At 43.8% G+C, this 12,188-nt stretch overlaps 1 protein-coding gene across 1 annotated transcript in view; it reads right to left on the reverse strand.

Annotated features, from left to right (window-relative positions):
• Positions 1 to 10,763, reverse strand: part of LOC149319381 (anosmin-1-like) — a 120,650-nt gene extending 109,887 nt beyond the window's left edge. Inside the window, exon 1 of the mRNA XM_089511580.1 lies at positions 10,215 to 10,763. Within this exon, the coding sequence (XP_089367706.1) occupies positions 10,215 to 10,430 (216 nt within the window). The 5' untranslated portion in view covers positions 10,431 to 10,763. The remainder of the gene's footprint in view (positions 1 to 10,214) is intronic.
• Between the last annotated feature and the right edge of the window lie 1,425 nt (positions 10,764 to 12,188).

The raw sequence follows: 12,188 nt of genomic DNA on the forward strand, positions 1-12,188 counted from the left end.
GAGGGCAACAGATCAACTTATCCCTTGACTTATCAACAGGTTGTATAAAAATCCAGACTTTTGGCCCCAAAAGGTGACCTCGACTTATACATGAGTTTGACTTATAGTCACTTATATGTAACTTTGCAGCTTGCATATACTTAGAAATTTGCAATTCTTCATTCTTGCATGTGAGAAAAAGTAAGTAAAGATTTAAAGATTGATCTCTCTTCTTAGTAGAATGATTCCAAGCTTGGAAGTAACATGTTGCTTGTATTACAGTATGTTGGCAACGAGTTATATTTTGCAGTAAGAGGTTATTTATTTATTTATTTATTTATTTATTTATTTATTTATTTATTTAGAGTATTTATACCACACTCTTTAGTCACATAGGCTCTCAGAGCTGCTTACAATTATTTGTTTTAATTAGACAGTTCCCTGCCCTCAGGCTAACAATCTAAAAAGACATGACACAAAAGGAGAAGGGAATGGTGGTGGGGAAGGTTACCTTTTTGCCTTAAAAGTACAAGCCATAATTCACTACTTTTTAGTGTAATGTAATGTGGGCTTTTTGTTGCTTGTTATTTTACTTGTTATTACTGGTTATATGTTACTGTCAGTCTGAACAATGGGAGAAGGAGAAAGGGTCACACAGGCCTCAAGCAGAGAGGGCAAAAGGAGTGGCCTCCTGCCCTGATTGCTGTGGGACTATGGCGACCACATGCACCTGGCCCTGTTTTGGGCCATTGCCGCAGTCCTGAACTGGGCCGCTGAAAAGGAGCAGATTTTTTAATGCTCCTTTTTGGCCCGGCTCTTCTGGGTTGGGGCAGACTTGGCACAGCTTCTGGCTCTGTTCAGAACATGCATTGTGTGAACACCACGCTCCCAATGCAGTCTGATAGTGGTTCTTTTGATCCATCTATTTAAGGCCATAGATATCTAACCAGGTGGGGGAAACATGCTAATCTTTGAATTGGTAGCTCATTTAGCTATCTTTGCTGGTGGGATGGACACGTGGGAGCAATAAAGCTGCCTGTACATAATAAGCCAGGATTCTTGACAATTCTGGGTTATCATTGTGTATGACCAATGTGTGTGCCTAGTTTTTCTATGTTTAGGGCATCATATGTGGCTTTGGAGTTTTTGAAAAAGTTATAGAAATACTGTATATATTTGACTATAAGTCAATATCATGTTTGAACCAAGGGCAGGTTTTGAGGCCAAAATTATGGATTTTGATATGATCTGTGGCTAGGTCGAGGTTAAAACTGATGCCAAAGAACTTTTAAAATTCTAGTGGTATAACTGTTTGTGCTCATCCTAAAGGCTGGATGGATCAGGAGGAAACTACAGTAAATTGTCGCTGTGAATTTGTTGGGGAGCTGACCAGGCACAGGCAAGGCTAAGAAAGCACACATATATCAAAAAGCATGAAAAGGCAAAGCAAAGAAAATGGTGATTACAGCTGCATCTGCATTGAAGAAATAATCCTGTTTGGCATTTTTAACTGCCATTGCTCAATACTGTAGAATTCTGGGAATTCTAGTTTGTTGTGGCACCAGAGCTCTCTGACAGAGAAGGCTAAATGTCTCACAAAACTACTAATCCCATATTTCCATAGCATTGAGTCATGTCAGTTAAAATGGTATCAAACTGGATTACTTCTGCAGTGTGGGTGAAGTCTATGGTGCGGTACAGACCATCCCTGTTCACACCAGATTGGGGCCAGGGCAACCTCACCGGCAGCCCCTGCGGCCCCAACCTGGCACTTTTCCAGCCAAAGAGAAGCAGCAAAATGCCGCTTCTCTTTGGCCTGGAAAAGGGGTGCCCTGGCGCCTTAGGAGCCCAGGGTACGCCAGTGAGGCTGGTGCTACAAAGGAGAAAGGGGCGGCCCATTTCCCCTCTGCATCATTGGTGTGGTATCAGTTAAATTGATACCATTTTAACTGACATGATCTCCGTTTCAGAGTTCATTTCAGCGCCACTGCCAGGCCGCCATAAGTTGCCTGGGGCGGTGCGGAGACGTCACGCCCGCACACGGTGTTTGGATGTAGCGTGGGCGTGACATCACAATGGTGGTGCCTGTATGGATGGGATGCTGCCATTATAGCGCCGCCACGCCGTGCTAGACCAAAAGGGCCGTCTGTATCGTGCCTATGTTAGCAGTGATTATAGCTTTAAACTTTAATATGATATCTTTGCCAGAAAAGCTGACAAACATACACAAATGTTTTCATCTAATCCTTCAAAACCCAGTTCCTTCAGTGCTCCTGTGAGAGGAAGTGCCAAAGAGCTGCTACTACCACCATTTTCCTAAAAAAATTCTAAAAACTCAGAAGTGGCACAGTGACAGAGAGAATAGAAGGGACTGGCGCTACTTTTAGTGCTCCCAGGATGGACTAAACTCAATTTTCACCACTCTAATCAGAGAAGGGGACGTATCCCTTTTAGATAAGAGTTAAAATGAGTTCCATTAGCTACAATTAAAAAATATAGCCATGGCTATACTACAGTGATCTAAACTTTTGGTCTTCCTCTTCCACATTTCACATTTCAAGGCAGTGGCATCCCACACTGGGGTGTCACCCAGTGCAAGGGGTGGGAATTTGGATGGGGCTTTGGGATGGAGCCAAAAGGATGTGCACCCAAATCCCTGTCCCGTGTGCTTTACTCATGAGTAAAGCCGCATGGGGCAGGTCTAGGGGATGCACCACACCCGTTCCCTCCCTGTCTCGCGTGGCTTCACTCAGAAGTAAAGCCATGTGGGGCAGGGATAGGGAGGGTACAGTGGCATGCATCAGGGAGGTGGGAGTGCCCACCAGCTTTCACCCCCTTGTGGGGTGTCACCCAGTGCAGGCTGCACCCCCTGCATGCCACCTAGTTATGTCACTGTTTCAAGGCTGTATACATGGAGGTTATCCATCTTACTCTCACATCTGCTTTGTTCTGCAGTGTAGGTCTCAGGCTATCCTGTCAAATTCAGACCTTAAAGAAAAATTGAATCCATGCATCTCTGATCTGGTATCCTCATTTTAGCAACTATGCCATGAAAGATGGAGAGGAGTTTCTGAGATCACATGCCTTTTGAGCAAATAAATGACTTGTGTAATAGAGCAAATCAAATTAGCATCATAGTATACTCTTTCCTGATCTTGCATGTGATACAGAATTAGCTATCTTTTCTTCCCACTTCTCAAGCTGCCTTGAATCCAATTTTGGGGAAAGGGGAGGATACAGATCCAGTAAATAAATAAATAATTTTTTTGCATAATTCTCTGCACTGCAGTCCCACACATCAACCACTGCTCACAGTTGCACTTTGACATTTAAGTTGCACCAAGCTTTGAGGCCACTTATAGAACACACACACACAGTTCATTCCTATTTTTCACTGGAACAATTTATGTTGAAGAGAAGTGTGCATGGTTTAGAACTTCAAAAAAGAAAAAGCTCTGACAAACACCAAAAACTTGTGCACTATTCCCAAAAGAGGCTGGCCCAGTAAAAAGCATCATTTAGCCTACTTTAACTTCCTTTGAGACCAGCTTACTAACTACCATCAAAGCAAAGTCTCCACACACTAAATCAAAGACTTGTGCAGATGAATCAGACTTCTCTTAGGACAGAACACACGTCTTGTATTTCTTGCGCAAAAGACAATTACTCCTGCTGTTCAGCTATGCCAGGATTTGGCTTTTTTTACAATCTGAGACAGGTAATGAATTATTGTACTGTGGAGTCATTTACACTTTAAAGACCTTCTCAAATTGCTATGGTAAAGTAGCAGTGGTAAAGTCATCTTTGTTTTCATGTCAGAACAATGCTGCACACACCTGCTTGACCTGGTCATCACTTGCACATCTCAAATTGTGAGAGCATACAAAGTTTACCATATCCCTTTCCGGTTCTTTATATTTCTAAAAGAGCAGAAAGCAAAACATTTATTAACAAGATCAGATTGCTTTTTTTAAAACATCTCTACCATTTCAAATCTACAAAGTATTTAATCTCCTGTAATTTAAGCAGATTGCACTATGCTTTCACAGGTTAGGGTCAGAGTCAGCAATTTGCAATTGATTTGCAGAGGGGGGGAGCACTCAGTTATTAAGTCTTAACTGAGTAATTTGCAGCTTATTTCACCTCAGCTAATTAAAATGTAATCACTATTGTTTGGCAATGTGCATTCTGTCAGCAGTTTTTACTTGGGAAGAAATCATGCCAAGAAAGAACACACATAAAAAGGCCTTTCACTAGAAAGTGGCTGGTGCAAATTGCCTCCTTTAGCCAGTGAAACTGTAAAACAAAAAGAGTTACAACCAAATGACAACAGGGGTTTTTAAAAAAAAAATAAAAAAAATAAACGAATCCCCTTTCAAGACAATTAATTAGCTTTAATGATTTCCTGGTTTTATTATATCTTCTGAAGAGAATAAATGTTCATAAGAGATGGTTTTTAATAATATTGCAGCACAACTGAACAGAGTTCGAACTCATCACTAGGATGGAGTTGCAATAGCAGTATTTTTATTTATCTAGCTCTGTACACATCATCCACACTACCTTCTTCAAACAGCAGTGTGCATTTTGGTATCCTTTCTTTCCTTGTAGTTCATTTGCATTGACTAGAAATAATAATTTGACTTCAAAAACCTACACCTAATTCTTGTCCCAGAGAAAATAGACCCACCAACTCCACTCCTGAATGATAAATGTATGGAGATATCATTCATTCAGTGGGTCTACTTAAATTCAGGGATTCAGCTGGATTAATGCCAAAGAAGTCATAGACAAAAAAAAGCACCTTGCAATAAACACTTCTTTGTGAAGTCCAGCTGCTCTGTAAGATAACAAGGTAGGATGCCAATCTTGTTGTCGATGTGCCTTTATCTAGTTTCCAACTTATCCCAAGGCAAGCCTATCAAAGGGTTTTCTTGGCAAGATTTGTTCAGAGGGGAGTTGACCATGCCTTCGTGTGAGGCTGAGAGAGTATGACTTCCTCAAGGTCACCCAGTGCGTTTCTATGCAGTGGGTTTCACATCTCCAGTTTGTTCCCATAACAAACTTTTCTAGAACTGTTAATACTTAGATCCATTTTTAAAAGGAAGTGGAGAAATTGTTTTTATCAATTCATTTTACAGGACATTTTTATTTATAATACATTGTGGTACACAGTAGTCTGCTATGTAACCCCAGAATGCTACACATTTTCATTTTATGTTAATTCCAACTTTAGTATCATCTTATCACCCTTTTACTATATGGCTTCACTACTTCATGAAATAGAGCTAGTAGGAGCCAACATAGTCTAGTAGTCTGAGAACTGAACTAGGACTCGGTAAAACCAAATCCCCACTCAGCCACAGAAACCCACTGGGTGATTTCAACCAAGTCACACTCCCACAGTCTTAGTGGAAGGCATAACAAATCTCCACTGAATAAATCCTGACAAGAAAATCATGATAGCCTTAGGGTCTCCATAAGATGGAAACAACTAGAAGGCATACAACTATAAATATTTACTGATAACTGAAACTTGCATTCTACATATACTTGATGTCACAATGTAGATACTTCCGTCAATCTGTATGTCCTAGCAGCATCTTTATACATGAGTTCCTCACATTCTAGCTATTTTTTAATCCAAGTACCTCAGACTGAGCATAACAGTGTACATAAGTCTGTTCCATATGATCACGCTGCTCCTTCCTCCAGTAAAAAGATACAGCACAATGGGCATTCAAAGTATACATGTTGGAGGGGGTAAAAAAAAAACAAACCAGGACTGAAGATGCAACTAACAGTCTTATATCACAGTTTTTATGCCACTTGTATCACCGATACATAGCAAAGTCAAAATGGATTTAAAATTTATGAGTTTTACAAGAAAATACCTGCAAAGGTTTTAAGAGAAACCAGGTTTTAACAACAAAAAAAGTTTGAAGTCACATTGGTCAAATACTATGCCATGAGATGTGCTAAATTCTGCTGTGTGACCTGGAAACGCCACACCTGTAACATTATAACAACTGGCACAACCTATACCAAGATTTTAGCTCCACACTCTACATCTGGAACATAAACCTGACTCTCATTTATTTTAAGAGGGCTTAAGTATACTTAACTTGACATAATAGTAATGGCAGACACCCAGAGCCCTTCCCACTTGTTGATTTAACACTTTTCAGTGAGCATGGGATGCACAAGGTAATCCTTCTTAAAGAAAGTACCTTTATTCCCCTCCCTTGACTATCCCAAAGCTGACCTTGTATAGTTTGTATAGTCAGAATAGAAAACTACCTGACTCTCTTTTGGAGCACGGATTTCTAGGGTGGGAACACAAGTCACACACGTGCATATGATGAAGTCTGGAAGTCCTTTGACTCCACCTGGAGAGGTTTCTGTGATAATTTTGGTTTATATTTCAGTTTCTAAATGAATGGGAAACTACAAGAAAGGCTGCAGTTGTATACACACAAGGAATGAGCTCAGTGTATTTCTGTAGGACACAAAGACAGACATCTAGAGGATTGCACTGTTAATCTTGGATGACTAGAAGGCAGTGCAAATCCTGACTATAAGGCAAAGTACGGCCTCAGTACTTCCTGCATTTTCATGCAGCTGAAAGTGGAAGACGTAATTATCTTGGTATGGATATCAATGGAGGAGAAAACCTGAACCTTTCAAGAAGTATCAATAGGATACAGAAGTATACAGTGCCTGCCCAGCCCAGCCCATTCAGACACTACTGCCTCTGTTCTCTATAAAACATTGCAATTCTGCATGACAAAAACCACAGCAACATGTACCATCTGTGATTTAGTTTATCACAACAGAAGAGCTTTTTTCTGCATCTTGTTTTCTCTTGTGCTAAATGTATTTACATGAATACATTTCTGGAGCAATAAAGCCATTAAAACTTGATACAGTTTACAAAAGCCCTGGTTTTAAAAGCCTATTTTACCAACATGTACTAATTCATGGTGAGAGCCAGAGTGGTGTGATGGTTTGAGCATTGGACTACGACTCTGGAGACCAATCCCCACTCTGTCATGAAAATCCACTCGTTTTGCTTGGGCAAGTAATATTTTCTTAGCCTCAAAAGAAGGCAAGAAATCTTGCCAAGAAAATCTTATGATAGGGTCACCATAAACGGCCTGAAGACACACAACAACCAGTTCATGAAGATGAACCACTTCTTCTGAAATATTTTTTTATGCTTTTATTACTACCAATTTCAAAATATTAAAAACAGACAGTACAAATGGCTGATGTAAGAAATGTGGACACACAGGGACACAAACAATGCACATATAGTGTAAAAATATTTAGGACAGGTAAATCTATCTAACTATTTTATCCAATTAATCTAATTATTTGTCATCAATCTCCTTAAGCTGCTATTGATTCAGGCTCAAAAAGAGAGCCACTTCATCTCTTTCCCGGCTTCACTTTCTGTGCCAAACAAAAACATCCATGTTCAGAGAGAAATATTCTAGCCTATTTGCCTGTGGCAGAAAGCACAGAAGCTACAAGTTACACACCCTGCTTTATCATAATAACTGCCAGAGACAGATATGCAAAGTTAATGGGACACCTGCAGAGACTAAAAAAACCTAACTTCTTCCCTCCTTGCCTTGAGGAGTCACCTTTTTTCAAAACACCCTGTTTTCCTAACTTACTTCCCAGTTCTGTACCGAGTTAGGCAGGCTGTCACCCACAGATTGTAATAGAATTTAGCATTTTGAACTCTGAAAAGGTCAGTGTGCTGGTATACACTTAGCAAACCAGACAAGTAAACGGGATCCTTCCAATTCGCATTACAAAGATGTAGCTTTTAGAATATAGGGCTGCATTCATGAATAATGACAAAAGTTTAACGAAAACTTCACTTTTCCTTCACTTTACCAAGTTTCTCTCTCTCATGCGCACGCACACACACACACACACACATGCATGCACGCACAAAGAGTAAGCACAAGCCAGCAAGAAGAAAGAAAATCTCTGCATGAAGATGTTCAGTTATTGCAGGATTCAAACAACGAACCCACAAGGCTGGTTCAAGAATCTACCTTCTCTGTACAAGAAGATGCCTAATTTGGTGGAATCCCTCCACCCACCCACCTTCTCCAATTCACCCCATTCAGCAAAGTCCATTTTCTACAGCATTTGCAGGAGAAAGAAATGGTTGATGTGAGTAGGAAGTTGGGAAGTCCACCAGCCAAGTGTGGCGGTGTATGCCTTCAAGTCCTTTCTGACTTATGATGACCCTAAGGTAAACCTATCATGGGTTTTCCTGACAAGATCTGTTCCAAGGAGGTTTTGCCACTGCTTTCCCCTGAAGCTGAGAGCATGCGACTGTCCAAAATGGGATTCATGGCCTGGTCTCTTGAGTCTATTGGTCAAACCATATGCCATGCTAGCATATGCCTAAATCTGAATCCAAGCCCCTGGCCATTCAGCACACAAATATAAAATGCTCACCTTTTTAAATGCAAGCTCTTCAATCCAGGCTAACTATCATGCTTTCATCACACAAAATCACTCCACATATAAATGTGAACCAACTGAGAAAGAATGGCCAACTGACCTGTTTAACAGCTTGGGCACTGTGTGTTAATGATGTAATTCCGTGATCTAAAGGAGGTGCCTATCAAGCCCATATGCAAGAATGTACAATTTTATACATGTTCATAAGTAATTAAGATAAGCATCAGTTCTATATATGACTAACATCATGAGAAACACAACCTATACATGAAATTGCAGGGGGTGGGGGAGGAAAGGTTAAATCAACATCTTGTAATAATTACAAAAAGGTCTCTCCCCCTTGTGGGGTTTAAATGGGAGATTCTGTGGGCAGGTGAATGTTTCACAGGTAAAGGATTTTCTTTACCAGAGCAACCCTATCAATGCTTACTCAGGTGTAAATCCCACCAAATTCATTACAACTTCCTTTCAGGTCATTGTGTATAGGATTGCAAATCCAAAGATGTTTAGCTTGCCCCATTGCTCCGGGTATTCAGGTTTGCCTGTCTGAAACCTGTGTGATTTATTCTGGGAGAACTACCAAAACGTGAATTACAAATCTCACTTCGCCTTCACAAATATACTCAAATGCACTTTTGCTGTTATCGTGTGCCTTCAAGTCATTTTGGACCTTTGGGGTCCCTCTTCATAAAGCCACTCTCCCAAGGGGGTTTCTTGGCAAGATTTCTGCCTCCTTGCCCCCTCCCCCCTGCGGCTGAGAGAGTGTGAGCAGAGGCCGAGTGGGGATTCGAACTCTGGTCTCCAGAGCCATAATCCAGCAGTGAAATTATTAGCCCAGGCTGGCTGTAATCATGCCTTGATTTTGATATGAATGAGCCACTAAACTGGTCAACCTTTCAATCCCCCACTAAAGTGCACTGAAATCCCCACTTCCTTCCCCATAAACCTGGCTTAAAGGGGTGGGAAGGGGGCTCTTGATGTCACCCCCCATAAATGCAAGGATGCTAGGCCCTGCTGGGTGACCTTGGCTAAGTCACACTCTCTCAGCCTCAGAGGATGGCCAGGGCAAACCTAAGTCGGGAAAGACTCAAAAGCTGCATCCACACTGGAGAGATAACCCGGTTTGGCACCGCTTTCAAGCATCCTGGCTCAAGGCTATAACATTCTGGGAGTTCGATGTCCGGAACCCCCTTTTGACCTGGGAATAAGTCCCCTAGAATTCAAGGGGGGAGAGACAGTGGGGACTAGTGGGCTGAGCGTTGTTGGGCTGTAGAGCCCTGGGTCCGGATCCCCGCTCAGCCAAGTCACACTCTCTCAGCCTCAGAGAGCCCTTCTGAGAGCAACCCCTGCCAAGAAAACCTTCTCAAAGAGAGTCGCCAGAAGCCAGACGATGACGACGACCTCGAGGGGACTTTGCTTCCCAAAGGAGGGAACTCAGGGGAAAGACCCTATCATGGGGGGGGGGGGGGTCTTGGCAAAATTTCTCCTGGGGAGGTTTAGGCATGGCCTTCCTCTGAGGCTGAGAGAGTGTGACTTGCTCCAGGTGGGGCTCCACAGCCTGGGAGGAAGGGGTCTCTCCTTCCCAAAGGACCGGGAGGAAAAAGTCAGGGAAACCGACCTCCTCTCATGGAAGGTTTTTTCCCCCTTGGCAAGATTTCTTCAGGGGAGGTTTAGCCCTGAGGCTGAGAGAGTGTGCCATGGCCAAGGTGGGACTCTCCTCCCAAAGGACCCCTTCCTTTCCCTACCTGGAAATGCTTGAAGAAGGCGGAGATGCGGGTGATCTGGAGGCTGAGGCACCTGGAGGTGCAGCGGGCTCCGGAGACCGAGAAGGGCTCGTCGTGCCTCCGGGAGAAAAGCGAGGAAGGGGAGGCTTCTCCGGCTCCAGCAGCCAGGCAGCAGGCCCTCAGCCCCAGGAGCAGCAGCAGCAGCAGCAGGGTCCAAGGCGCGCCGGGCTCCTTCATGGCTCTCGGCTGAAAGAAGGAAGGTGGGAGACCAGCAGGAGAAGGAGGAGAGGCAGCCTCCGCGGCAGCAGAGAGCAACTACTCAGCCCCAAAAGTTCACTCCTTCCTCCTCTCTCTCCAAGGTCCCCCCCAAGAAGGGGGTGGTGGGTGGGAAAAGGGGGCAGGAGGCTTCGCCATTGGCTGCGGGAGGCAGGAGTGACAGGGAGGGAGGGCAGGGAGGGTCTGCCTGGGAGTTTTGGCGGGAGAGACCCACTGAGGGGCTTCCCTCCCAGCTTTATTGGGGAGGCTTCTGAGTCTCGGGACATCTTCTGGGCGCACCTGGCTGAACCCAGCACCGCCTGAGAAGAGGAGGAGGAGGAGGGGGCGCCTCTGGAGAAGGCAGGCTGCCCACAGGGGTCCTCCTCCTCCTCCAAAACATGCCCTCCATTTCAGCCTTCTGCCCAGGAGCAGTTCCAAAAGGCTCCCCCTTTTGAGCAGGGCTAAGAAGCATGGGTTTGTGAGTGTTTAGAGCGGTGACCCTCAGAGGTCCTCATCCTTTTTCCAGGAGATCTCTTACATTTCAACCTTCTGTCCAGGAGGAGTTCCAAAAGGTCCTCCCATTTTGAGCAGGACTAAGAAAGCATAGACTTATATTTATATAAGTGTTTTGAGCTTTTCTTTGGTCGTGTCCTCCATTTCTCTTGAATGCCCTACATTTTGCAGGGCTGCACCTGATGCACCCTTGTCCTCCTCCTTTGCAGTGAGGCCATCTGGTCCCCTTGGGAGAATGGGAAGTGGCTCTGGCGCCCCCCAGAGGCACTGCTTATCCCTAGGAGCAGTCTCTCTTTCCCTAAGGCTACCTGGGGCCAGAAACAAAAATCCTGACCCAGGGAAGGTGGGAGCCAGTGTCATGTGGTGGTCTGAGGGCTGGACTACAACTCTGGAGACCATTGAAACCCACTGGGTGACTTTGGGCAAGTCACATGCTCTCAGCCAAGAATGCCAAGAAAACCCCATGATAGGGTTGCCTTAGCACAACCCAAAATCAGAAGAGGCTTGAAGGCACACCACAACAACCTCAACAAAGATCTACAAGAGTTCATCCTAGATACAAAGGGGGGGGGGGGCGATTCAAATGGTCACAGAGTTCCCACACCTTGGATCAAACATTAATCAGAACAGAGACTGCAGTCAAGAAATAAAGAGTGCTAGGACTGGCATGAAAGAACTGGATAAAATCCTAAAGGGCAAAATTCTAACACCAAAGTGAAAACTATCCAAGCCATTGTGTTCCCCATCACCATGTATGGATGTGAGAACTGGACAAATGGGATGAAATCAAGTCCAAACTATCCCTGGAAGTCAAGATGACTAAACTGAAGTTGTTATATTTTGGCAACATCATGAGAGGGCATGAATCATTGGAAAAAACAATGATACTAGGAAAGGCAGAAGGAAGCCAGATAGATGGAGACCACAGGCCTGAGCCTGCAGGACCTGAGCAGAAGAATGGAAGACAGGGGATTTTGGAGATGTCTCATCCATAGGATCATCATGAGTTAAAGTCAGCTCAAGGGCAATTAAAACAACAACACCTGGGCCCACAGTTGTTGTGTGCCTTTCTGATTTATGGCAACCCTGAGATGTTTTCTTTGACTGACAAGAGTGCATGGCCTGCCCAAGGTCAGGCAGTGAGTTTCCATGCCCAAGCAGGAAATCAAATCCTGCTCTCTAAAGTCCTAGTTCTACACTCAAACCACTAGAAGATGGGAGACTATC

This window comes from Sceloporus occidentalis, unplaced genomic scaffold, assembly GCF_023333645.1.
Source record: "Sceloporus occidentalis isolate IW3139 unplaced genomic scaffold, rSceOcc1.0.p SCAF_2, whole genome shotgun sequence".
NCBI lineage: Eukaryota > Metazoa > Chordata > Lepidosauria > Squamata > Phrynosomatidae > Sceloporus > Sceloporus occidentalis.